At 40.3% G+C, this 26,436-nt stretch overlaps 2 protein-coding genes across 7 annotated transcripts in view; one reads left to right on the forward strand and one right to left on the reverse strand.

The window, feature by feature from the left end:
* RECQL (RecQ like helicase) overlaps window positions 1-10,161 on the forward strand; it is a 38,010-nt gene extending 27,849 nt beyond the window's left edge. Inside the window, exon 16 of one of the 3 annotated variants that reach the window (XR_011048318.1) lies at window positions 9,804-10,161. The gene's annotated coding sequence lies outside the window, so the exon portion shown is untranslated. Of the gene's footprint in view, window positions 1-5,127; window positions 7,088-9,803 lie in introns of those variants that run through there. The other 2 variants (XR_011048316.1, XR_011048317.1) reach the window with 2 other exon arrangements.
* PYROXD1 (pyridine nucleotide-disulphide oxidoreductase domain 1) lies at window positions 1,876-24,503 on the reverse strand. 4 transcript variants are annotated; one of them, XM_068402509.1, is made up of 12 exons: window positions 24,297-24,503; window positions 19,794-19,874; window positions 17,490-17,609; window positions 15,915-16,040; window positions 14,011-14,084; window positions 12,304-12,464; window positions 11,186-11,286; window positions 9,771-9,900; window positions 8,763-8,875; window positions 4,900-5,022; window positions 4,461-4,598; window positions 1,876-3,945 (listed from the first exon to the last, which is right to left on the reverse strand). In XM_068402509.1, the coding sequence occupies exons 1-12, from the start codon at window positions 24,375-24,377 to the stop codon at window positions 3,697-3,699; spliced, it is 1,497 nt and encodes a 498-aa protein (XP_068258610.1). In that variant the 5' UTR covers window positions 24,378-24,503; the 3' UTR covers window positions 1,876-3,696. The 4 variants fall into 4 exon arrangements, with proteins under 4 accessions (XP_068258610.1, XP_068258609.1, XP_068258611.1 ...); XM_068402508.1 differs by having other exon boundaries at window positions 15,915-16,043; window positions 24,297-24,502; XM_068402510.1 differs by lacking the exon at window positions 24,297-24,503 and adding an exon at window positions 24,055-24,170 and having other exon boundaries at window positions 15,915-16,043.
* Window positions 24,504-26,436: the final 1,933 nt, after the last annotated feature.

Genomic DNA, 26,436 nt, shown 5'->3' on the forward strand with positions numbered 1-26,436 from the left:
TCCCAGCATCGGAGCAACCAGGTAATAATAGGTTCACCATCATAACGGCTGAAGTCTTTCCTTATATTTCTCAGGTCCTTCAGGGATAAAGAGTGGTAGGTTATCTCTACATCCGAGTCCTCCTCTTGTGATAGTTCTGCTTTAGAAGGACCTTTCTTCTGTGATGGGTCTGCTTTAAAAGGACGATCGAGGAAACCCCCATCTGTGTCAGGCCCTATCTCTGCCTGAGAAGGGCCCTCACCTGGGTCATATGATGGCTCTGCCTTAGAAGGCTCCGAGTCATCATCCTTCACTTCACGAGCTGATTTCTTTTGGTATTTCTTCCTGGTTACAGGAGCAATTGGTACAGATTCAATAGATGCTGGGGTCTGAGTAGATGCAGTGGCTGTCGTGGGAGTGCTGAGAGTCTGAGTAGCTGCAGTGGCCATCTTGGGGGGTGCAGCAGCTGTGGTAGAGGCTGCTGAGGTTTCAGTGGATTTAGTGGCTGTAGCGGCAGTACACACTGTAGGATCTGAGGTGGCTGCATAACACCTACAACTGTCCCTGCACCGATATTTAATCTTATCCCACATCAGAAACACATTCAGGACAACCAAAAATAAAAACATGCCACCTAGACAGCACCATCCTAATTTCGCAAAATCTAGTGGAATCAGCTTGGCAGAAAAGGAGAAGGTACTATTTCCCAAAGTAAAACTGGAAGTGTAATCATTAACAGAATCAGCTAAAGGACGCCTGGAGCGTGCAGATGAAGTCGCTGCTACTGATTCGCGATTAAAGCTGCCCGTCATTGTGTCATAGAGATAAGAGATCGGAATAGTAACTGCCCAGTTTATCACAGCATAAATCAGTATCAAACCCCATACCAAAACAATACATTTCGACCAGCGCCCACTGCTAAACTGCATGTAAACATTCATAAGAAGCAAGCAGTAACACAGTGCCCACGGCAGGTAAGGCATCATTGCAATACTCAATTGTGAAAGAAACTCCATAAAAAGATGAGATAACACAGCATTCAAAAATGACATCACCATCTTCACTATCTGTTTTAACTTTCCAACCCCTCGTAAATCTCAAAGGAAGAAATCTGATATTCTCTCAGCTGAGCTCTCCGGGTCTCCTCCCACCAGAGCCAGGATTCAACTTATCAGAGCAACCTGTTGGAGCTTCTCTCGAGCCCCACCTTGGGCACCAATTAAATCTGTCACGGTTTAAAGCTGGGCCAGCTATTAATCAGGTGGCAGATGCTCTCTGTTAACCCTCTCCCCCCCACTAAGGGAAAGGGAAAGGGAAAAGGGAGAGAGACTTATGGGTTGGAAAGTTAAAACAGTTTTAATAAACTATAATAATGAAAAAGAGTATAATAACAATAATAATAGAAATAATCAAATATATACAAATATATATAAAGCCAAGACTGAGAGCTTGGAAATCCTCCTCAGGCAGAGTTGCTCCCCCCAGCACGGGCAGAGGGGAAAATGCAGTAGCTCCCCCCAGCACAGGCAGAGGGGAAAATGCAGTAGCTCCCTCCAGCACGGGCAGAGGGGAAAATGCAGTAGCTCCACTGCCATCACACCTGCAGGCTTTTAACTGGAGATTTGGCAAAGCTGGTACCAATCAGTGGGAGACAGGAGGGCCCCTCCCTCCTGGGCCCCACCTCCAGGAGGCAGTGGGTTAGTGATAAACAGGAAAGTGAGAATGACATGTATGGGATGGAATACCTTGCTGGTCAATCCTGGGTCACCTGCCCCGTCCACTACTCCCTGCAGGTACAACCCCCTTCGGCTCTTTACTCGTAAGCAGTGACCTTGGGTTCTCTAAGACTATTTGGCCTGGTTTGAGCCAAACCAGGACAAACCAAAAGATGAAGAATGTGTTCTTAATTATTTATTTTTCTGGTAGAATCTCATGAGTGACAAAAGCTTAGTATTTCACCCATCATTTAACTGGAACCTTTGCCAAAACTGGAATTCATTTAATTAAACAGTCATTCTCTTAAAAAATAGTGATTTTCTGGGAGAAGTCCCAGTATGTATTGTCAACTTTACATTTAGTGGAGCACAAGAAACTGTTCCCAGTCTGACCCTAAATAAACAGCAACTCCCAAGTAGCAATTGCAGAACAAAACCAAAAGCAAGTATGAAACAACCTGTGTCCATGGATGGCATTATGGAATACAGACAGGACATTAAGGAATAGCTTAGGTTGTTGGGCTTTATTACCCAGGCACTAAATTATGCCTAGCAACTACTACAGAAGGAACTTGATGGAAGCAAGCCTGTACATACACATCCCTATTATTAAAGTGCATCTTGCATTAACTAAACATACAGCCAGGGAGCTCGTTATGATTGACAACAAACAGCTTAAACATCCACTTGAAACTCAGTAGTAGATATTTTGTCACTAGTTACCACAAGTCAAGGGGGAGTTTAGTACCTGCAAAAATTCCTTCCTGGAACCAGTATGCACAACAGTGGAAATGAGGAGAGGGCAGAAAGTGGCCAAGACACACAGTCCCAAAGAACATTTTCATTAAGTGACTGTAATAGTTGTCTATTAAGAATCCCATCGGGATACAGGACTCACATTCAAAATAGCATCCAGTACCATCCACCACATAGCCTGGATAGAGCAGCCTGCTCCACAGGCTCCTGACAGGGAAGCCTGCTGCAGGTGACACCCACCGGCGCTGTTGTGTTAGCCTTTCCTTGGAGTGCACGGCCCGCTGATCCTGCTGGAGATCAGACGGGCTGCACCACTGCAGCTCTGCCACACCACCTGAACAGCTGAAGTGACAAGCAGGAAAAAAGCTGCTCTCCTGGCTTTTATTGTGCAACGTTTTTGTGTTCTATACTTAGCTGAGTAGAAAATACATTTATTTCAGAAATAAACTCATGGGAAAAAAAAATACAAAGCATCCATCGTGTGGTCTACATTCCAGGTAGTGAGAGCTCTGAGCACCCTGTGCCCTAAAGATGTCCTCTGTTCATCTGAGCCAGCTCAGAGATGGTACCATTACCTGGAATAGGAGTCTTGAAACCTGTGGCAAATACTCACAGGTCTGAGCAGCGGAGGGGTGCTAGTGGGATGGAAATACACTGTGAGACTGCCTTGTAAGTTTCCACCTGAGCAAGCGGTTCTAGGAAGCAGGGGCTTTCCCACCCTAGTCCGGAGGCAGCTTTAGGCAGGGTAAGGCAGCACCATCACATCAAGGCATCCTGGCTCACAAGCTTACTGGTTGAGATAAGGAATACGCACAGCAGTAAGCCATGGGAAACTGGGCTCCAGTAACCACAGCAGGTGAATTACGCATGGTTTGGGGAAGAAGGGCACTATGAGGCAGGCAGGGGACTTAACACGGTTTATTTACTTTTTAAAAGTGCATTCAAGTGAATGCAGTGCTATCTTAACAGCACAGTGAAGCCCGCTTTTTAAGACTGTTATAGCCCTATTCTCATATACTCATCTAATCTAGATAAAAACTCTTTGCCAACACTAATCCACTTGCTTTTGTTGCTGCATTTCTATAAAGATTAATTTAATTTGCTGGTCAGTATTTTGACAAGATCAACATAAAATCTCCATAAGGAATTGCATTTATCCCTCATTTCTGGTAATGCTGAGGAAACAGTTCTATTAGACATATTACTCAGTGTCAAAATTTTATACAAAATGGAAATGGGGTTTTGTTCAATCAAAATAATCCTCTATATCAACATCTGGATTCAGGAGATCTTCACCATAGGCTGAAAGATCCATTTGGTTTAAAATCAAGTTTTCAAAGGTTTCTTCCAAGTCCGTTTCACCAATCAGCACAGCTCCCATCATTCGGCCATTCTGCATCACCACTTTAACATACTCTTGTCCCTTGGTACATCTCAGCATCAGTTCATGGTCTAAACCCAAGCCTTGAGCATTGTATTTTCCCAAAACCACCACCTAACAGAAGGAAAAAGAAAAATCACTCTTAAGATCATTGCGGTGGCTTTTAGTATTTCTGCTGCTAACAGCTCTAAGCATCAAAAGACTGATGTAAACAGGGAAATATTTGTCCCTAGGGAACGTCCTCCCTTCATTGGCTTTCAAACCCACAACAGAATTAGAAATCTTCACCTTGAAATATCATACACAAAACCCAGTAATGAACCAGCTACCACGCTGAACTGTGTTGAATGTACCCATGAATAGAAACTTAATGACGTGGAATGTATAGAGATACAAAGTAGATCAGTTGTCACTCACCGATTAAAATTTGTAATATATCTTTAAAGATCTTTGCCCTCTTCAGTTTCATCATTCAAAGTTAGTATGAATGGAGAAAATCTAAAGTAAGACTAATTATTACATAGAGAATACTGTTTTGTCAATATTAAAGCATCTGCTCCGTGTTGGCAAGTGAATATAAGCAAGCAGGATGTGTGATACTCAGACTATTAAGACTGTATTTACTTTACCTTGTAATTGAAAAATTTTGTAACATGAGCAAATAGTTCAAAGCTGAAATCCAGATCAATCGACTCCCCTAAAGTATCTGCTGCCATGCATTTTGCTGCATACCATCCCATCTGCCTAGCTTGAGTCCACAGTCTCATCTAAAAAAAAGAAAAACCATTAAAAAGATTTAAAAAAACAGACACACATCACTGCGCAATGACCGATGCTCGCTGTCTCATCAATGCATACTATGTATTTTCATTATACTCAGAAAGGCTGAACAGCTTGGCTTTCAGCCACAGAGAGAAAATTATCTGTCATCAACACAGCCAGGATTATCTACTTGTTCACTGGTTTCCACTTCAATTCAACTGTCTTTTCTCCCATCTGTGTAATAGTGTGTAATTTACTTCATAGATTAGACTGCTGCTGAGCGCACAATCGTACGATTTGATTTACCTGATGCCACACTGGACTAGGTTCCCATGACGCCGTGCAGATATCCCCAGCTGCATATATATCTGGCAGGGACGTGTGCATGTGTTTATCTACTTTAAGACCTCCATCTTCACCTACAGCAAACTAAAGTATTTGCACAGATCAGTACTGAAGAAAAATAATCATTTAAACCAGGTAATTAAACGTCATCCATGTTAAGCAGTCATCTCATTTGTTACATTTTAACAGCAGACTCCTCTAAAAAAAATTTCAGTGAGTCCACTATTCTGCTTAAAAAAATTTGAAGATACAAAATTATATGAATACATACTACGGGAATCCAGCAAGATGCTCTTCTGAATGCCATGTAGCAACAGAGAAAAAGGGCATGCAGTGTAAACAATTTATGGCTATTCATTCTCCCATCTCATCTGTCTCAATTAGAAAAGACTGATAACCACAAGAGGAACATGTTGTTCCAACCTCCCAATCTCAAGACTGCTTCATCTTCAAGGGAAGAAAACAGATCCCCAGAAGAGTGCCATAATGAAGTATTTTTCACGATTGTGTATATATCAAGTATTCTCCATACTACAACGCAACCCTGCCCCCCCAATTTATCCTGAATACCTAAATTTATCAAACCTAGAACCCTTCAAATAAGCAAAGACAAAATTAGCCCACAAAAGCAGAATTTCCTAGAAATCTATGCTTTTTTTTCTCACCAAGTTGAAGAACAGATCAGTGTTGCATTTTACAAGTGACCTTCTGTATTGGGTTTGTGTGGCAAGGTTTTGGTAGCAGGGGGCCTACAGGGGTGGCTTCTGTGAGAAGCTGCTAGAAGCTTCCCCTATGTCCAATAGAGGCAATGCCAGCCAGCTCCAAGACAGACCTGCCGCTGGCCAAGGCTGAGCCCATCAGCAATGGTGGTAGTGCCTCAGGGATAACATATTTAAGAAGGGGAAAACAAAAACCTGTGCAACTGCAGCCAGAGAGGAGTGAGGATATGCGAGAGAAACAGCCCTGCAGACACCAAGGGCACTGAAGAAGAAGGGGGAGGAGGTGCTCCACACACCGGAGCAGAGGTTCCCCTGCAGCCCATGGTGTAGACCATGGTGAGGCAGGCTGTCTCCCTGCAGCTCATGGAGGTTAATGGTGGAGCAGATATCCACCTGCAGCCCATGGAGGTCCCCGCACCGCAGCAGGTGGATGTGCCCAAAGGAGGATGTGACCCCATGGAAAGCCAGCACCAGAGCAAGTTTGCGGGCAGGACCTGTGGCCCTGTGGAAAGAGGAGCCCACGCTGCAGCAGGTTTGCTGGCAGGACTTGTGACCCCATGGGGGACCTGTGCTGGAGCAGTCTATTCCTCAAGGACTGCACCCTGTGGAAGGGACCCACGCTGGAGCGGTTTGTGAAGAACTGCAGCCCATGCGGAGGACGCACATTGGAGGAGAAGTTCGTGGAGGACTGTTGTCTTCGTTTAGCCCACACCCGGGGCTAAACAATAGCAGTTTTTCTATCACCCGATGTCCCTTCCCCAAATGAGGAAGGGAATTGGGAAAAGGAGGGAGACTTGTGGGATGAAGTTAACCAGATTTAATGAAATTAAGAAAATCAATATAAATGACAACACAAAACAGACAGAAATAGACTCATCCACAAATCACTGGCAAGTTGCTCCAGGAATCACAACAACAGACAGGGAGAAGGGAGGAGAGACAAGGAGACCAGGAGAAAACCCCACCTCTTCCCAGCAAACCTCTTTTATAGTGAGCTTTATGTCAATGATACAGAACACACCTGTGGGCCAGCCTGGGTCAGCTGCCCCAGATTTAACTGCTGAGGGCCTTGATCACCACGGCTGGCCACAAACTGAAACCAAATCCCAGTGAAACCAGGACAACTGTCTCCTGTGGAAGCGACCCCACAGTGGAGCTGGGGAAGAGTGTGAGGAGTCCTCCTGAGGAGGAAGGAACGGCAGAGACAGCGTGATGAACTGACTGTAACCCCCATTCCCCGTCCCCCTGCACTGCTCGGCGGGGAGGAGGTAGAGAAAATCAGGAGTGAAGTTGAGCCCAGGAAGAAGTAAGGGGTGGGGGGAAGGTGTTTTAAGATTTGTTTTTATTTCTCATTACCCTTCTCAAATCAAATCAGATTGGTAATAAATTAATTTCCCCAGGTTGAGTCTGTTTTGCCTGTGGCAGTAATTGGTGAGTGATCTCTCCCTGTTCTTATCTCAATCCATGGGCCTTTTGTTATATTTTCTCTCCCTTGTCCAGCTGAGGAGGGGAGTGAGAGAGTGGCTTTGGTGGGCAGCTGGTGTCCAGCCAAGGTCAACCCAGCACACCTTCACATACCCTTTAAAATATCTCAAACTCTATGTATTAAAAAAAAAAAAAAAAGCTTAGAATAGCATTATATACTGAAAAAAATTATTTAACATGAGACTATCTACAGTGGCAAGACTGCCATGGTAAGATACAAAAACATTAAGCATTATTTCTAGAACACAGCACAGGTTTTTAAAATATTATTACTGATACCTAGGCAGGGAAGTAACAGACAAAGCTTGCCAAATTTCAAATCACACTACGTACATTACAGGAATACCTGGTCTTAAGAGTTCATTTTCTGTTTTTGCCAAGGCCAGAAGATACCATTGCAAGAACCTAATTCCTAATCTGACTTTATAACGTAGGCCTTGAAATACTTCATGGCTCAACATCAGACACGTTTTTTCATTTTCTTCTGCTTTATTCAGAGGATACCATTTTACTGCAAAATACCAAATACTCTAACGTACTGGTTTTGGCTGGGATAGAGTTAAGTTTCTTCCTAGTGGCTTGTATGGGCTATCTGCAATGATAGCATAGGGATGTTTTAGTTATGGCTGAGCAGTGCTTACACAGCCTCAAGGCCTTTCTTGTTTCTCACGCTGCCCCGTCAGCAGTAAGGCTGGGAATGCGCAAGAAGCTGGGAGGGGACCCAGCTGGGGCAGCTGACCCCCACGGACCAACGGGATACCCAAAGCCATATAATGTGCTCTGCAATAAAAGATGGGGGGAAGAAGGAAAAAGGGGGGCATGTTCATAATTATGGCGTTTGTCTTCCCAAGTAACCGTTATACATGATGGAGCCCTGCTCTCCTGGAGATGGCTGAACACCTGCCTGCCAATGACAAGTAGCAAATCAATTCCTTGTTTTGCTTTGCTTAAACTGTCTTTATCTCAACCCATGAGTTTTCTCACTTTTAACCCTCCCAACTCTTCCCCATCCCACTGCATGGAATAAGCAAGCTGCTGTGTGGGGCTGAGCTGCTGGCCAGGGTTAAACCACGACACCTAGCATGGAGATAGAATGACCTCAGGGCCTGAAAATTCACATGGCAGCTATGAACTCCGTAATCATCATCCACGTTTGGATGCTGATTCAAAGTGTGATTTCCCTCAATGAATACAAGCACCTTTATAGCTCAGCTTCCTAGATGAAAATTATTGGAAATAAAATTTTCTCCTGGGAAGGAAGAAGTAAAGATTTGTAAGATAACAATATGGTGCAGAATTAACACAAAAATTATTCTACATTTTTGCCACATTAACCGGTTTTCCCTCTTTGCATAGGCTTAATCTTAACAGTGTATATCATATATATACACTGTGTATCAGTACATATCATGAGTAGCAATATAATAAGCCAAGAATACTAATGAAATTAATTTTTATCATATTAGGTATTTCAGGTATCAACAATTTTGAAACGCTGTACGATGTTCAAAACCTTTAGCAATCAGTGTTTCATGGCAGAAGAATAAACCAGCTGAAAAAACTTATTTCACCTTACTTAAAAAAAACAGCTTAAACTTCAAAAGAAATCAGTATACTTACATGATTGCCATCAAGAAATGGCTTAACATTTGGCACAACTCCAGTTGCACTGACAATGAAATCACATCCATAAATTTTTCCATTAGTCAATTCCACATATACAGGCCACAGCACTGAAAAAGGGGAAAATTTTGCCCTGAGAATGTAACCAACAGAAGTTATTTTATTGATTATGTCTTACAATAAGACATGAAGTAAAAAGAAGAAAAATGATCTTTTGGGATATCTAATTGATTAGGTAGGGAAAAAAAATAAAAAAAATAAAAAAAAAATCAGAGATTAGCTATAACATTTCTTACCTTCAGTTAGGACTAGAAGAGATTTTGGAGCTGAGCTCCAAGTCCTACTATTGACTTTCTCTGGAATTTTCCTAAATCAAAGCCCTCATTTGTAGGGGGAAAAATACTGTGTTGTGCCACTGCTTCAGACCTGTGGGATGTTTTCTGAAGTACACAACTGCCAGTATTGTTTTACATGTAAGTTTACAGATGCACAGGAAATGCCTCAAAAGCAAAAAGAACATCAGAGGTTTGACTTCCTAAAATCTTATGCTGGAAGTAACTGGCTATTAAAATAGTATTTTAAATATTAATTTTAATTCAGTGGAATTTATAGATAGAATTATTCATGAAACAAGTGATATTTTCTTCTACTTTCTTTGAAGGATTACTTCAGTTTTGATGTGAAATGTTTTGGGTTTTTTTGCTTCTGTTTTAACTCCACTATTAATACATGATTTTATCAGACTGTCACAAGGAGGGAATATTCTGCATATGGGATTTAGGTGACTTTGTGGAAAAAGGGTCTGACCCATAACATTTTGTAATTCAATTGTAGCCCATAAATCAAATTCTCAACCACTATCAATTGCTAGAGCTCCATTTAATTTATAGAAAAAAGGATTTATTTTCCAAATCTGTATTTGCTCTAAAACAGCAAACAAGATCAAGTATGCTCCAGCACTGCCTTATCTTCAAGACATTATTTCTAATCAGCACTGACACCTACCCTCATCTGGTTCTACATTTTTCTCTTCCTTAGGAAAAGTCAAAGAAGTCCGTTGCAGTTGTATAAATTCTTGCTGTAAGTGTATTTTCTTTACTTCACATAGTATTTCAATATGTACTTTATGAGAAAACTAAAGAAAGATTGACAAAATTGTAAACATAATGATTAGCAATAACAATATTTTTAATAGCAAGTATACCTTCACCTGAATTGATGTTAGTAGACTGGAAAAAAACCCAAACATATATCCCATCCTAAAGCACAACACATTAGCTGAATTCCCACACTTTTTCCTTTTTTGGCACAGATCTAACCATAGCAAATGACAATTTACCTGCTTTTTCAGCAGATATCTGATGTTCCTTGAAATGTCATGACAATTTAGATTTTTCTGGCATGCCAGAAAACATATTCAAGTTCCTCTGAGTTTACAGGAAGAGAATTCAGAACATATCAGAGCGGGGAAAAAAGTAAACTCTTTTCTGTCTTTCAGGATTTCAAATCCTTCATTTTTCTATCATGAATTAAATTCTGATAATAACACATAATTTATGTTCTAAATGCAAGAAAAAGAAAAATATATCCTATTCCATCAACCCATATTTCAACCACTTACTCCTATTCTGAGCTCAAGACAGAAGTTGGAAAGTTTCCCGTTTCTCTAAACTATTTTGTAGATTCAGGCCTTGAACAGTTTTATTCTTCACTACACAAACACATTTCCACAGCCTTCAACAGCCAAAACATCAACTAATCTGCTGAATGTCCTAAACATCCTTTAGTTGGTATTGTAAAGCCACTTCTGTAGAATCTCACTGATCACCTTTGAAAGGTCTTTTTCCAAATGCGTGTAACAGATGCAAACACCTAACAGCTAAGAAATTAATAAATAAAAACCTGATAAAAACCTATGAAATGTGAGGATTTTTACTTTATTTCAAACATGAAACGCTTCACAATGCTCACGTCCACTACTGATTTCATATTTCATTATCTGCTGTGACAGGAGACTGATGTTGCCTGTACCTCTGTACAAATCCTACTGTCCTATTTTTCACATAGGAAAATGTACATATGGCAGCTAAAATCAGGACAATAGAGGTACCACTGCTTCTGGTTAAAGCTAGGATTGACACTAGTCCTACACAAATATGCAAACCAACATTTATGTTTCAATCTGAAGAGCAAATTGCTAAAACCATGCCAGTGGATCCGATTAGCCACCTTTTTCCTGAAGCAGAAAATTACGTTATTTGTGTTAACGTATTTTCCTGTTTAATTCTAACAGAGCAGGAGAATCATTTCAAGCACATTTTATTTTTCTAATAATCCCAAATGTTGCATTTCACATTCTGTCATCCTGACCCACTTAAAGCAACATTTAAACAACTGTGTAAGCAAGATTATGACCGTACCTCTTTAGTCCCTTTAAGATGTAAGCCCTCATGCCAGTCGGGGCCTAAGGCACTGCCCAGTTTGTCAGATGCTGCTATAGGTCTGTCTTTTTCCTCACTTCCTGAAGGAAAGAGAAGAATAATATCAGATTTAGCCTGTATACTTCATTGCCCGCAGAATTCAGAACAAGGATTCTCAATTAAGAGAAATATGATCTAGTTGCCAAAAGGGAGGATAAAGTGTGTGGTGTCCCAAAACCCATTAATTTGCAGACACCTCAGACTCCAAGCCAGTATTTGTAACACCTTTCAACTTTATGCCTTTCATTACTTCACTCATCTCTGAAACAATGCCACTGCTAGGTGCCTGCATGGGCCCTGAACAGCCAGACCGACCCCAACAGCACCAGGGTTCTGGAGACCCACTGTAGACTTAAGATATTAAGCTTACTTGCTTAATATCACAGCTAATATTTAAATTTATGTCCATCTGCTAGCAAACATGCACTGTCCCCTCCATTGCACAAAAGTGCAGATGCTAACATACCATGGTATGTACGAAGAACACTGGGTGCCATTTTGTGATGTTTAGGCTGACTTTTACAATTTATTCTTCTGACCTAAAGTCTAGAAACACGCTGCTTTTTTTGTTATTATTTTGGTCATAAATATGTTTGTGTAATGTTTGTTCATGCAGTTCTAGTTAACTGTTGTTATTAAGACTGCAGTTTCACTGCATCTGTAGTACTGTTCTGTGAGGTTGCATCTGGTCCTCCAATAGCTTATTACAGGAGAGCTCCTTGCTATATAATGCTGGCATAATTCAGAAAAAAACATTAAAATATTACAGAAAATAGAACAAGTTCTTCAGCAAATGGAATACAGGAAATGAAATGTAAACTTGGCATAGACATAAAGCACTTTTTTTTTTACAGTTTGGAGGTAACTACTACATGCTGTCATGTGCCTACATAAATTCTGAATAGGTTTTTATATCGCTTTTTTGCTTTATTGTTAAAGAAGGAAATGCCATTGATTAACAGCAAATTTTATTTACAGCCTGCTAAAATAACTGACCTTAGGACTATCTTTAATATTAAATGCTGTTGCTGCAGCGTTAGGAGACTAAAACACCATACCTTCCGTTGTATACTTGGTTCTTTTACATTCAATTGGAGTCTCTTGTTTTCCAGCAGTTAGCTTTGGAATGAGAAATTCAGCTGCTCCTGCATCAAAAAAAGTATTCCCAATGGCTTTGTCTTTGATAGCCCAGATTACTTCACAGCCTTGAATTTCATACCTGTGGACATGTAAATGAGGGACAAAGTGACAGACTACCTGAAAAGGATCCCACTCTTAGCAACACAACAAGAAGTGTGCCAGGCTTCATTCCAGAAGCTAGAAATAAGGGATCCAAGACTTTTACATCTATCAGATCCACTACTGCTTCTAAGTATTTACACAAGGAGCTCATTAAAAAAAGAAAAATCTCTTCAAGTTGACAGGTCATACTTTCTTACCAGCACAACCTCGACTGAACCGTGGTGGGCAGTGAGGGGAGTCAGATCAAATTTATAATAATAATATTACTTAGTATTTCCTGCTCCCCACAATAAAAAAAATGTGCATTTTTGCCAGACTGCCCACTGCTAAGAACAGGCATTTGGATCTTGTTTGTACTACCTGGAACATGAACTGGTGAGACACACAGAGGATAATTTAGTGAAAGTGAAAAATTGATTCCCTGCAACACAAAACAAGACCATATAATTGCATAACACAGGTGGTTCTAATCTAGTAGACTGCAGGACCACATGATCAGTATCCTACCTGTGACAAAGACCACATCAGACACTTCAAAAGCTCTAGCAACTTAAATTACGCTGGCTGCAAGGTAAGCTGCTCTTTATTCCTGTTACATCTTCTGTCTCCAGAAGTCAGACAAGTTTTGTAACTTAAATATTGCCCTTAATAGTCTTCACAGAAATCGCTGCTGGTGCCAAGTCAGAAAAACACTGTATATTCTTGACATCTACATGTCAAAGCTTCTTCTGAAGCTTGCTGAATTTTATGTGACAGTAAGCACCACTATACTGTGAAAAAATTATTTTGATCAATTTTGCTACTAAATGCTTTAAGAGCTACAATTTTATAAGTCAACCTTCTCCCAAAGTCATGTACACTAGATTTAATATTGCATTGTGTCCTGGTTTGGCCCAAACCAGGCCAATTAGTCTTAGAGAAACCAAGGTCACTGCTAAATTCCTCACTGCTTACGAGTGAAGAGCAGAAGGGGGGTCACACCTGCAGGGAGGAGCAGATGGGGCAGGTGACCCAAGATTGACCAACGAGGTATTCCATCCCATACACGTCATTCTCACTTTCCCATTTATCACTAACCCACCGCCTCCTGGAGGTGGGGCCCAGGAGGGAGGGGCCCTCCTGTCTTCCACTGATTGGTACCAGCTTTGCCAATTCTCCAGTTAAAAGCCTGCAGGTGTAATGGCAGGGGAAGCTACTGCATTTTCCCCTCTGCCTGTGCTGGGGGGAGCAACTCTGCCTGAGGAGGATTTCCAAGCTCTCGATCTTGGTTTTGTATATATTTGATTATTTCTATTATTATTATTATTATACTCTTTTTCATTATTATAGTTTATTAAAACTGTTTTAACTTTCCAACCCATAAGTCTCTCTCCCTTTTCCCTTTCCCTTCAGGTGCGGGGGCGGGGGGAGGGTTAACAGAGAGCATCTGCCACAGGTTTAATAGCAAGCCCAGCTTTAAACCATGACACATTGTTAAAGATTTTATTTGCATATGTATCTTTAAAACTTAGTCATTTACTTACACTAATTCAAGTGCAATTCCACCATTTCCTACCACTACTATTCTCTCAGCTTGAGCCAAATTCTTCTGAAAAGCCTGCATTAAGAAAGAGAGTCAATTACAACTTAGATCATATGTTCCCTCACACTGATCAATTATATCCTTTTCAATATTCTCCTGCTCTGTTAGTCGTTTTATTTTGATTTTCTCTGAATATTGACACGCATTTACTCAACCTAAGATCTGTTACAGAAGCTAGTGAAACCTGTGAAGTTCTATCGCATTAAGGGATGAAGTTACTGATACAGGCTTTGTAAGTCTCAAACTGAGACAGGAGAAGTTAAATAATTACATTTAAGCCAATTCGACAGAGCCCTTAATAGAATCCAGGAGACTTTTCTCAGTCCCAGAGACCATTAGCGTTGTGATATCTATTAATCCAGTTTTATCACAACTTGCATAACTTTCACAGTAATTTGCATAATATTAAAAAGGCAAAGATACAGAAATTTAGGAATTTAAAAATTCCTGATCAGAAATCACGAATTTCAAAAATAATTTGTAGCAAATCTGAGAACCAATTTTATTTGCTAAAAAACTTTCAGAAAAAAAACAAGTCTCCAAATCACATCTTCGTGGTGAGAGAAATTTAAAAAAAAAAAAAAAAAAAAATACAGCCCAGACAGTATTTTTTAGATCATAATATAACCAAGTATTTTCTTTCAAAGACTCACGACTATCAGACCAACTATTGCAACTACACAAAAATCTGTTCACCCATGCTTCCACTTTACCGGACTAATTGTGTCAGAAAACCTAAACTGTAAAAGATCACCAAATCTGCAGTCCTTTAATCCCTTCAGAGAAGGATACTGAAGTTGTATCAGAGGGGACTAGCGAATGCAACCAACAACCATTAAAAAAACCACCAGAAAAACAGAAACAGCTGTTTTCGGCCTCATTGTAAGTTCAGCATCAGTTTTGACAAATAATAGCCCAGTCTACTGTCTCCCACAGTGGCCAACAGTGGATGGACAGGGGAGACCATCAGAAGCCGACAAGCATACAACACTATCCTGGAACACCCTCACGGATTTCAGACACCACTGATGCCACTCAGGCAGCATCTTTCTCTTCAATTTAGACAAGATAAATTTACCAAGGGCTGTCTTTTTTTCACGTGCTTTTTCTTCCCTCTTCTCTCTTTTTTTTTTCAACTCAGGTAAAGTTTTAATATCCAAAATAATAACAATTTCATAGTTTCACTTCAGTTTACTTGAAAAAGTATCTCCTTTTTTATTCTCAACATCAAACTTCATTTGATGAATTACAGTTCTACTGTTACAGAGAAGCAGTGTTCACTTTCACCCTGCCTCCTCTAATTCTTAAAAGACCTATAGCAGTGAAACTTCACTTTCTACTTCCAAACTGAAGTTTTAGTCTATTAACTTTTTCCTCATGTGAAAACTTTTCCACATCTGTGACTATAATTAGCTCTTTTCTGTACAATGAGGAGAGGCTACAGTAGAACTAGAAAAAAAAGAGGTCCGTCATTAGCTTTTCACTGTAAGGAGCAGCCCTTCGTACTGTGTACCAAATACACCTTCTCAGGGAAGTTTCTACTGGTACCTACTTCCTGTTTATATTTTCAGATCAGCTTCTGCCTGGAGGGTAAAAGAACACCTTTTATTCTAGATTCCTATGTTAGAAATACTGTCTATGAGCTATCTATAAACTTAATAAATTTAGTGACTAATTTATTTAATGGTATTTTAAGGCTATTTCTCCACTACTAAAAGTGCTCCTATTTAAGGATATATAGTAACAAACATCTTATGTTTCTCCATTTCACTCCGCAATCATCTGTGGTATTCTGCATCGGAGGCAGGAATATATTATACCTTTATAAGTCCAAAACACATTTACCTGTGCACTGTCAGTATCCCGGATACCTAATACATACGGGTTTCCTTCAAAAATTAACTTTGGTTTTGCTCCAGCACAGAGGCAAAGTTTTTCATATATATATTCTTTCCCATCTTCAGTGAAAATCTTCTGTTAAAAATTAAGAGAAAAGAAAAAACAATTGGAGACATCTAAGAGAACATGCATCTTTTTTTTCCTTAATGTCATAGTATTTTGCAGATATTAAAAGCTGTAACTGGCTTCTTAAAGAGCAAGCCTTCATGCTCTCATTGATTGTCTCTCATTTATTTGCATTACACTCACCACAGACTTAGAAGCCTAAGCATATGAGATTATATAACAGATAAAATGGAAAAGTGTACACAGTGTGCTCAGATGAAATACAAAGATTACCACTTGGTGGCACTCTGTACTCACCATCTGTGCTAAAGGAATCGGGTTTTCTATGTGACAATGTCCCCCCACCCCAGTAACAGATGTAGAACTACGTACTACTATATATTAGTATTTAAGAATCTCATTCAAAACATTTCAACGATGGTAGACCTGCATTAACTTAACTGGGCACAGGCTAGAATACAGTTTAGAAAGACTGCGAACTCTGTTCTTTGCTAAACAAAAAAGAGTAGGCACTAAACAAGGTACATCATTCTGCAACAAGCAATATGTAGATTTTAACATTTTATGACCTTATTTGTTGTTTTCCAAACTAGAAGCTAAATAGTTTACAACAGTCTTGCACAAAGAGTTTTTAAAGGTTTTCAGATAACAGACAAAAGATCCTCCAAATCCATATACATGAAATATTCATGCTCATGGAAACATACCTAAACTAAAACAACATTATAATAATGATACAAGAATATAATTAGATTCCGAATACTAGCAGAATTATAGTCTAACTGGAATCATCTCTCTCTCACTTAAAATGAGCAAAACCAGTTTTGCATCTGAATGCGAGTTTCTGATAATTGCTGAAGTGAAAAATAATATGTCAAGTTGATACAGACACTAAGAAGGATCTGTATGTGCTGTATATTGCTCATACTTGCAGCGTATTTCCTGCTAAAAAAGAAGAAAAGATGGAAATATTGGTTCTTTCAAGAATTATTTTTTTTACCATAAAGTTGTTAGTATTTTGGTATCTGTAGCAACAAGCAGTAATTCAGGAATCAGAGTTCTCCAATCAAAGGTTACAGAAATTTTCTCACACCTATATTGATATACAGTATTGGTTTCATTGACTGGTTCCCCTGCCATTCTGATCAGGTATTCAATGTAATATCTCCAAGGTGTCCAATATTTAAATATAAAAGATACGGTTTCTTAATGAACAAGTATTTTTTATCTACAATTATGTCCACTGTATGTATTTCTACTTGAACAACAGTGTAAGTGATAAATGAAATTAAAGTTAGGAAGTATTTTCTTGTAATTTTGATAACTTAACACTTTAATAACAAGTATGTTCTTCAACAGAATTGCATAGCCAAAATATTCAACTGTTTCTTAATTTTTTTTTTTTTTAAGAATTTGAAAAGCCACATAAAAGTAAATGAGAAAACATCAGCTTACATGTTCATCACTTTTCAATTGTTTTACTCCAGACTGTATAACTTTAATATTGGGGTATCGTTTTTCTAAAAGAGAGCTTGGTTGCTCTTCTACATCAAATTCCTCAAGTGTTTTGGAGACCTGTAAGAAGAAGAGAGGTATTTAAAAATATGAATCATTTATCTTTTTAAACCTTGTAACAAAACACGTTCATTTCCAGTAAAGACATCACAACATAAAGTCCATAGTGTCTCCAATCACGTTCTCATGTTACTGCTAAAAGTTCCTTTTTATATACAGAATCTCTTCACGCCTATTCCTGATAAAGAGTCATAGTAGCACAGAGAATTTTAATTCTAAAGCTAGAGATTAAGCAAAAATGGTGAACCCTGATGGCTGCTCTAACTGCTATGTTTTATTCCGTATATAGACTATATTATTAGAGTTGGCAACACTGCTTTTTAACTTACCTGATGCAGTGTTAACACCCTGTTTTTCTGTTTGTTATAATTTTGATAAAATAACTCAATCATGTTCCCCCACGCAAGCATCTTCCTCTCCTCAGTATCTTGAGGGAAAAAAAAAAACTTTTGGTCAAAATAACTTAGAAAATTATGGAAGCACACTTCTGTCTGGAATAAATATTTTTATTCTATTTTTAAAAAACATCTGGTGACATTGTCTTCAAAAACCTAATGATTCAAAAACCTCTTGTTACAGGAAAAGGGCTTACTGTTGTTCAGCTTGTAAGCAGGACGTCTAAGACAAGTGTTTAGGCAAAACAGATTCAAGATCACCTCAAAGCATTTACTCAGTTAGCAACTCATCCCTAGTCACTGATATTTCAGAGACTGGTGGGGAAAAAACCCCCCCCACAAAAAAAAAAAAAGAGGCAAACCAGAACTTGGAAAACATTTGAGTAAGTTATATTGATTTTAGGTTTCTTCCAGAAGGAAGCAGCTGCATGGGAACCTCCAGGCCTTCTACTTTATAGGACATACAAAAAGTCTGGAACACAGCTAGGAAGCAGAAGCCACACCATGCTTGCAATTCAGAGAGAAATTAAGATGCTCATGTCCAAAAGTTAGATGCTGCTGCCTTCAAATAGTGTTTAGCTATTCCCTTACTATTCAGGTACCGGAACTTTGGATGATGTGAATTACAGACTTTGCATCTCTGCAATGTGTAAATGTCTTTCCTGTCACTGTCAGCACTCTCAAACTCAGAAGATATTCTTTAGTTGAGTGTTACTCTACCAGTCTCACATAGAGCTCTCAGTCTCTCAGCTATGTTCTGAGAATCCCATTAGCCCTGGACAAAAACCACAGTGTGAAAAGGAAGAGATGCTAATAGCCAATTACAGCCACTAAATGCACAAAAACTGCTGTTCGAATCTCTCTAGGCTTTATTTTCTTCCCATAGTGATTTGAATCAGGCATTCACACACCAAGAAGAATTATGTTAAAACTTGTCTGTCAGGTTCCTTTACTTGTCATGAGATATGCCTCACCTGTTAAGATACCATGTTTCAGAAAGAGAGTCATGAATATAAACGCCAGGTGGAAGCCCAGCTCTAGGTGTCTTAACTTTTCCCGGGAGGTAAAACCTAAGTTCCTACTGGCTGGCAGCTTTGCATCCTCAGTTCAGTGCAATCCAGTCCCCATCTCTTTCCATGCCCTATGGTAGAGTTTAAAGTTCCCTCAGAGTGAGAAAAAGAGCAGTGCTCTCCAAGATCTGAGTACCTCTGCAAAACTAGCTTAATGAACCTACTAGCCAGAAATCTGAACTCGTGTCTGGATTTTGTTTTCTTCTTCAAACCAGCAGGGAAGAGGTTATTGAATCACCAGCTGCTGGAGATGTAGATAAAGCTGAAGGCAATTTCACAGAAGGCTATCCCTTTTTTTGTTACTTGTCAGAAGTCTCTTTCTGCCTGCAATTCACAAACATTACTGTATGAGTATGAGAACCACTAGCAAGACTGTTTCTTAAGTAATTTATTCCAAAGATACCTTTTCAGTGCTTAAAATGGAGCATACCCATTAATAAATAAGTGAAATAAAGCTTCAGTAACTTAGAAAAGACTTCAACCACGTAAGTACCCAGTTTAACCTTTGCTCGAATGTTGTGAATATATTCACCAATTACTAATGACTATGAAACCCTATAAAATATCTCATCAGTCCTACGAACACTTACCCCTGCAGTCACACTAATGTGAAAACAAGTTCAAAACCGTAAGCATTTTCAGGATTAGGTTCCAAATCATCTGTACATTTACAAACTTCTGAAGACGTCCTACCATAAGAAAAATTAAGTATCTCTTACCTGTTTGAAATTCATTATAGCTTTTATAACTGGAGACGCTGTCATTAAAAAAATGTCTTCTGATGGGAATTCCATGGCCAGCTTGTAAAGAAACAGAAACCATGATGAGTGAATACAGTCATCAATAGATTTTGACTTTAAGAGAATAAAATAATTGGTGAAAAGTAGTATGTGTTACTACATTACTTCAGTATTGTAGAATCCCTATTGGATAAACACTACTTCAACATTATGGAAGGATAACAACTGAAATGAACAGAATTTGGAGACCCAAGATGTTAATTAATTCACACACAAATATAGCTTCAAGAACTGCATCCATGGTACAATGACTACTCAAAATACTATTCTCACAGTATTCTAAAGGCCAACTGGAGGAACAGACTATAGTCATGTGATTTCAGGAGACACCCATTTGCTGGACGTACATTTTTTTATTGCATAGCAGTGACTAACTGTTCACAGATTTCATTTTGACAGAGGAAATGCTGATTCCTATTGGCTATTTTAAATGTTACTTAGTAAACTGATAAATGGATTATCATCTTCAGAGTGCTACTAAGCCATACAAAACTTCTACAGGCCCCAAGCCAAAGTGAAAAATTCCCATCTTAAATGTGCATTGCTCTGCCACAGAAAATACATCAGTTCTGTCAAGTACAAACCCCTCATCTCTGAGGTACAGACAAACCCCAGGGTTCCTTGTCACCAGCGCTCTACAGATGAACGGAACAGCTGTATAAGCCACCAAGAAGCACAGTTCATGTTGTACATGAGTCACTGAGTTATAAAGGGACTGGCATGTATTCCTGCACCTCAGATAGGAGCAATCTAACATACTAACCTGAAGGTGAAAGTGGCGAAATCTTGTTGCCGGTTTAAGAGAGATTCACATGGTCATACCATAGGCAAATACAAATTAATTTAACAAGGCTATGTAAAACTTCATGTAATCCATACTTTACAGCACGAATCCTTAACGTGCATTTCACATATGTTGTAGCTGTATGCTTTGTATTGACAGACAATAGGAAGAACCACACTGTGCTGCTGCAGTTGCTCCCAGCTGTGTCTAATAAGCCCCAGAAAAACTACAGAATGCTATGGAAAGCCCATGATTATGTTTAGTATCTTTATTAATGATAGACAGTGGGATTGAGTGCACCCTCAGCAAGTTTACAGATAATACCAAGCTGAGTGGTGCAGTCGATTAGTTAGAGGGAAGGGATGCTAACCAGAGACACCTTGACAGGCTTGAAGTTCATGAAGTTCAACAGAGCCCCCTGCAAAGTCTCACCCCTGGGCTGGGGCAATGACCAGTATCAGTACAGACTTCGGGATGAATGGATTGAGAGCAGCCCTGCAGAGAAGAACTGGGGATACTGGTTCATGAAAAATTAGCCAAAGGCTGTCAACGTGTGCTCGCAGCCCAGAAAACCAACCCTATCCTAGGCTGCGTAAAAAGAAGTGTGACCAGCAGGTTGAGGGACCCCACCTGGAGTACTGCATCCAGCTCTGGGGTCCCCAGCACAAAACAGATGTGGATCTGTTAGAGCAGGTCCAGAGCAGGGCCACGGTCAATGGTCTGAGGGTTGGAGCACCTCTCCTATGAAGAAAGGCCAAGAGAGTTGGGGTTGTTCAGCCTGGAGAAGAGAAGGCTCTGGGAAGACCTTATTGTGGCCTTTCAATATATAAAGGGGGCTTACAAGAAAGACAGAGAGAGACTTTTTACCAGGCCCTGTAGTGACAGGACAAAGGGTAACAGTTTTAAACTGAAAGAGGGTAGATTTAGATCAGATATCAGGAGGAAATTCTTTATTGTGAAGGTGGTGAGACACTGGAACAGGCTGCCCAGAGAAGTTGTGAATGCCCCATCACTGGAATTGTTCAAGGTCAGGTTGGATGGGACTTTGAGCAATGTGGTCTAGTGGAAGATGTCCCTGCCCACGGCAGGGGGGTTGCAACTAGACAATCTTTAAAGGTCCCTTCCAACACAAACCATTCTGTGATTCTATGTAATAATCATCAAATCAAAATTTTAAGACTGACATGATGTACTTTGCATCACTTACACATGCTTAAATGCTTACCCCTCCCTTCTTATTAAGATTTAATGGCTGTTGAAACTTTCATTCAGTATTATCAAGGTTATTGCATTTCTTTACCTTTTAAAGTACTAAAATTAGAAATCTGCCAGATAGAATATCAAGTTTATCCATACATAGGGAAATGTGTAAGTCATCACAATCCAGAAAGAAATGTTGCAATATAAACATGGAAGGCAGAAACTATGTAAGACAGGAAACATTTTGTGACAGAGAAAATAAATCTAACTCAAGCTTTTAAGGAAAATTCAGCTTGTAAGATGCTTTGTCTGGATATTTCAAAATGTACTCAAAAAGTAACTAACGTGATTTGAATTTTTTTGAGATAGACCTGATGCAATGATGGTTCTCAGCTGCCTGAGAAGTCTGAACTACAAGATACCTTATAACGCATACCCAAAATGCAATACGATGGACAAATTGTTCATTGCCACTATGTTCCACAGAATTGTACTTGCTCAAAACCAGGACTGAGAAAAACTGTGTTCAATCTTCCTCTTTTGTTTAAAGCATGCCCCCAGCTCTGGATGTACAACACAGAAATCCTTCTAAAACACACAGTGCCGCTTTTAATGCACTTGGTGAATGCAAACATGCTAGAAGACCACTAATACTCACTGCTAACTGCTTCCTGCAGTACTAAAGAGACGAGAAAAAGAAGCAAGTCTCTGCCATCACATAACAATCTGATTTGGGTTTTCCAGGAAGAAAAAAAATGGTGAGGGAAAGGAAAGAGCAGAAGAAAAGAGGTGTGAATTACAGCAATAAGCAGCACTCTCTATAAGCTTTGGAAGAAAACAAAGCCCAAACTCTGTGGCACTAACACAGCTGAAAGCATTTTCAAGAAAACAATAGATTTTAGTCCCTTTTATAGCAATCTTAAAGACTACAGACATCCAATATATATGGGAAATAACTGGATTGTGAAACAGGACCACAGCAATTGGACACAAGTCTAAGTTACTTCCAGGAAAACACGAAGTCTCTGGGAATATTAAATACTGACCCAAATCTTATTCTTGCAAGCACCCAAGGATACACAAGAGCCTTAATTATGTGAATAGTTTAATCAGCTTTTAAGGGATCACTCATATCAATATAGCATTTAAGTATCTGTAGTACCAGAGCTCACATATTAACCATGAATAAAAGGAAAAAAAAAATCCTTAAACTAATAATTCATACAAACAAACCAATTCCATAAAGATAGAGAACAATATAAATATTTTTTGTAATTTAGTCTTCATGTGGTTTATACATCAGAAATGAAATTATATCACTTCATCACCAGAGAACAGATATATCTGAAACACAGTCTTTATACTGCTTTGTAGTTTTAACAGATAAAATATTCTGCACTGAAATAATATGCACATCATTTTTTTTCCGCATTATAGGTATAAAATTACCTGCAGTTACTGTTACTTTAAAAATACCAAAAACCTTGAAACCAATTTTTAGAGCTTGAGCTCATGGAAAGCTGAAGAGATTGGACAGTCTCCACAGGTGTACAGCCCTAAACATGGATCCAATAAAAACAGAGCAATATTTTCATAAAAAGGAGCACATCATAGCAGCCTTCACCTTAGTTGCGGTACAATCCTTTATGGCTACCAGGAATAACACAAGCAGTGCTCCTTCAAGTTTCTGGCCTCTTGACTTACAAAGTTTTAATCCTCTTTATATGAAGTGGTCGCAAGCCCTTATCAGGTTATTTGCAGGACAGTTTTAAGCTCTAGAGAAATATTTCTAGGCAGACAAATTTGTTATATTTCAACATTGCTTCCCTGGGGCTGGTTTTGTTTCATTTGTACCCCTTTTTTTTTTTTAAGAAGGGCAAAATATTCGCAACAACTTGGGGGGGGGGGCTGTGTTAGGTCAGAATATTTATGTCATTACTGTATAAATTATAATATTTACGCAATTACTATAAAAATCTAATGAACTGTTTCTACAGAAGTTAATAAGTTGAGTAAATACAAATACCCGAGCGGCCCCTGCAGCCGTGTTTCACTCGGCGGGCCAAACCCAACGCAGCTACAGAGGGCCCGTACGCCCCATCACCTGCGTACGGGCCCTGACCCGCTGCAGTTACAGTAACGCCATGGGGCCGGAGAGCCTCCTCGGGGCGCCCAAGGGCCAAGTCCCGGCCTTACCGACTGAAATGATCCCCACGCCCCCGCCGGAGCCGAGAGGCCAGCGCCGAGGGCCAACACGGCGCCCCCGGGGCCAATATAGCGCCCCCGGGGCCAACATAGCGGCCGCTGCCCCCGCCCCGGGAGCTCAGCAGCGTCTCGCGCCCCCCCGCGCAGCAGGGGCGGAGGGGAAGGGGAGGGCGCCACCGGCGGTCTGGGGGCGCGCGCATGCGGGAGGCGGGCAGAGAGGCGCCGGCCCTTACCTTCTCCGCGCAGGTAACCCCTGCGATCCCTCCGCCCACCACCACGAACCGACTCCGCGCAACGCCGAGGGCAGCCGCCATTTCCCCGCCTGCTCCCGAGCGCCGGCGACGAAGGAAGAAGGGAAGAAGAAGGCGCAGGGGGGAATACGGCCGCTCCCTCCGGGGTCGATTTCTCACCGCCGCGGCCTCGCCAGGGCGCGGAAGGCGGCGCTCCGCCTACGGCGTGCGGTAGCGCCCAAACTTCCTCCGCTGGCGGCGCGCCGCTCCCGCGGTGCCAAGGCACGGCCCGGGCGGGGCGGGGGTGCGTGAGTCACCCCTCGCTCACCCGCCCCGAGCCCGGTGTTCCCGCTGATTTGGGGGTTTTGTTTGTTTTTAATTTGGAGTTTACTTTCTCCCCTCGCCGGTCGAGGACTTCAGGCCTGAACGCTGGAGGATTTTGATGGCCTTTGTCATGGGACTAAAGAGAACACAGAGAAAATAGTTATGATAAAAATTAAAAAAAAAAAAATTACTTTCAGGCCTTCCTTCAGTCCTTAACCAGAAATCAGGAAAAACAAACACGGAATTGTGAGAGACTGTGTTTTCCCCAGGCCGCCTCCCCTCCCGTCAGTCTCGGACGCAATACTGAGGGCATAATTTAGACCCTGGTGTGAAGACGAATATCGAGCTGATGTTTCTGAGACGCCCCTCTCCCTACCTGCAACCCTCCCTTCACGAGGTGTAACCCTACGGAGGCACCTGGCGCTTCCCCGTGGGGTGTCTCTTGCTGTTCAGAAAGGGCACAGCCGGCAGTGCCCGGGTCCGCTGGTGGAGAATCCTCCATTTTCTCTTCGGTCATCAGAGCAAATAACTTTGCTGTTTTCCTTCTTTGTTTTTGAGACTGGGATAAGAGGTGTGGTAGTGTAACGTGAGAAGTGTGTCAAAGTAAGGAAATAAATTCACATGTGATAAACTGTCCAGCAATGCCTATAGTTTGAGAAGAGCTGATTAAAATGAGTTGAAGCTTTTGCAGTCTGGTTTACCTTAGAGTTGTTAGCATATTAATAAGTGTGATTTTCATTCTAACACTGACCTTCAACGCTTTTTCTCCTCTTGGAGGAAGGGCTAAGCTATAAAAGATAAAACTACTAACTGCATGCACCACAGATGACACTATTTTATGGCCAATGCCTGTTCAGACATTCCTGTAGCTATCAGGACATCAATCACAGTCTTCAAAACAGTCGCTTCGTGATGGCAGTTAGTTATAAATACTTTAATTTTGTCTTTTTTTTTTTTTTTAAGAAGTAACTCTTTTTCCTAGCATTGAAGGTAACTTCACAGTCCAGACAATTGCTGGCCATTTTGGTCATAAACTAAATTCTGTTCTCTGAACACATTCCATTCCACTGTAAATTACCTGAGTAAATGACCTGACCTAAACAGTGCAAGAAATTGGATAGACTTGTGTCATCAAGTACAAGAATACCTTTCAAGGATTTTATTCTGCGGTATATGATAAATGACGGGAGAAATTCTCATTTTACTTAGAGCATTTGCTTGTGCAAACTAAGGAAAGTTGTTACTGCCTCTATTCACAAAAAATGTAAAAAGCCATTTTGGACACAATGGGGCAAATTAAGACTGTGAAAATAGTTGCTCACAATTACAGTATACCTTCTTAGTTCCTAATTGACAGCAAGGAGATGATAAGTGCAGATCTGTAAAAACTTTTCCAGATTAATAACATTTAATTTGAGGTGATGAACTTGGCTTTAGAATCAGTAACCTATTGCAATTTCATTCCTGATACTTCTTACCAAGCTTAGTGCATATGCATTGGAAAGGAGTAGCAGAGGATGTGAGACTATGAAAGCAGATGGCAGTCATTAAGTAGGTTTTATTCTTTATTAAACAAGAACTCCTAATGTTCTCTGAGGAACTCTGAAAATCACTGTGCACCCATCATGGTGACCATGTCACTCGTATCAACGTATATTTGCATAACCTTCAGTACATGACTTTGCTTATCTGTCACTCACAATCTAAATATAAATGTGACTCTCATAATCACCCCAAACTCCAGTAGCCAAATCCTTGCTGCAGTGCACAGATGCAGTAGGTATTGATCTGGGGGAATCCTTGCTGAAATTATGGAAGA

The sequence above is a fragment of the Nyctibius grandis genome, chromosome 5, assembly GCF_013368605.1.
Source record: "Nyctibius grandis isolate bNycGra1 chromosome 5, bNycGra1.pri, whole genome shotgun sequence".
Lineage (NCBI taxonomy): Eukaryota > Metazoa > Chordata > Aves > Nyctibiiformes > Nyctibiidae > Nyctibius > Nyctibius grandis.